The sequence below is a fragment of the Morone saxatilis genome, unplaced genomic scaffold (assembly GCF_004916995.1).
Source record: "Morone saxatilis isolate NCDOM2014 unplaced genomic scaffold, NCSU_SB_2.0 Contig16, whole genome shotgun sequence".
NCBI classification, from domain to species: Eukaryota; Metazoa; Chordata; class Actinopteri; family Moronidae; genus Morone; species Morone saxatilis.
Window position 1 is genome coordinate 4,445,548 of NW_023339718.1, and position 937 is coordinate 4,446,484.

Genomic DNA, 937 nt, shown 5'->3' on the forward strand with positions numbered 1-937 from the left:
CAACACAGGCAGAGGGAGAGAGACACCATGTGACTGTGTCTGTGTATAGAGAACAGCTGTTTTCTGCTGTATTCATATTTTAAATCTCATATATATTAACAGCTTTAACTGTAGTTGTGTTACTTCCCTTAGATCGGCACCCAGCAGGTGACGGTGCAGGCGGCACAGCCGGCGCAGCAGCAGCAGAAGGTGACCTACGCTGCCACCACCCAGCTCCAACCAGCAATCAAGACCCAGTACCTAACATCCATCTCCTCGGGTCAGAAAGGAACGCTGGTACGTGCTCAGTGGCAGTCCACCTCCGCTCAAAACAGATCTTTGCAGATGAATATTTGTGTGTTTATGAGATTTCCTTCTCCTGTCAGATGGCTAAGATGGTGCCGCAGCAAGCCTCCGGGGCCAACATCCAACAGATCGTGTCTTCTACTCAGCAGGTTGGTGTCTCAGGCTCCTCAACGTCTAGACTCTTATATCCACGACTGGTTTTAATGAATTCACTTTCTATCAGATGTTCTTAAATTCCTCTCTACAGTCGGCGTCCTACTGCGCGTTTAGGGATATTTCTAGCGGCGCAGCACGTCCGCCCGCCGAGCCCCCCCGTTAATCAGCACGAGTGAATTTTAAATCCTTAAGTTTGTCTCTGCTCTCCGTATAAACCGAAGCTCTGTTCGGCACTCCGTCAGAGCCGCTCCTCTTCGTCTCACCCACTTCTGCACTGATCACAGACGATAGTGGTTTTTATTATAATATGGGAGTTATTTATCAAAGTTATTACAATACAAACTCATTGTCTCTTAATAAACGAGCTGCACCAACAAACGCCTCCTCGTGCTGCTTGTGATGACAAAACTGACTAAATTTACTAAAACTTCAGACGTTTCCTGTAAATGTGTAAATTAAAAGTTTTGTAAGAAAGTACACAATATTGTTTCAGTTA

At 45.9% G+C, this 937-nt stretch overlaps 1 protein-coding gene across 1 annotated transcript in view; it reads left to right on the plus strand.

Moving 5' to 3' along the window:
• ep400 (E1A binding protein p400) overlaps window positions 1-937 on the plus strand; it is a gene marked incomplete in the record, with an annotated part of 30,046 nt that overhangs the window by 27,442 nt on the left and 1,667 nt on the right. The window contains 2 exon segments of the mRNA XM_035658318.1: window positions 133-276; window positions 366-434. Coding sequence (XP_035514211.1) covers window positions 133-276; window positions 366-434 — 213 coding nt within the window.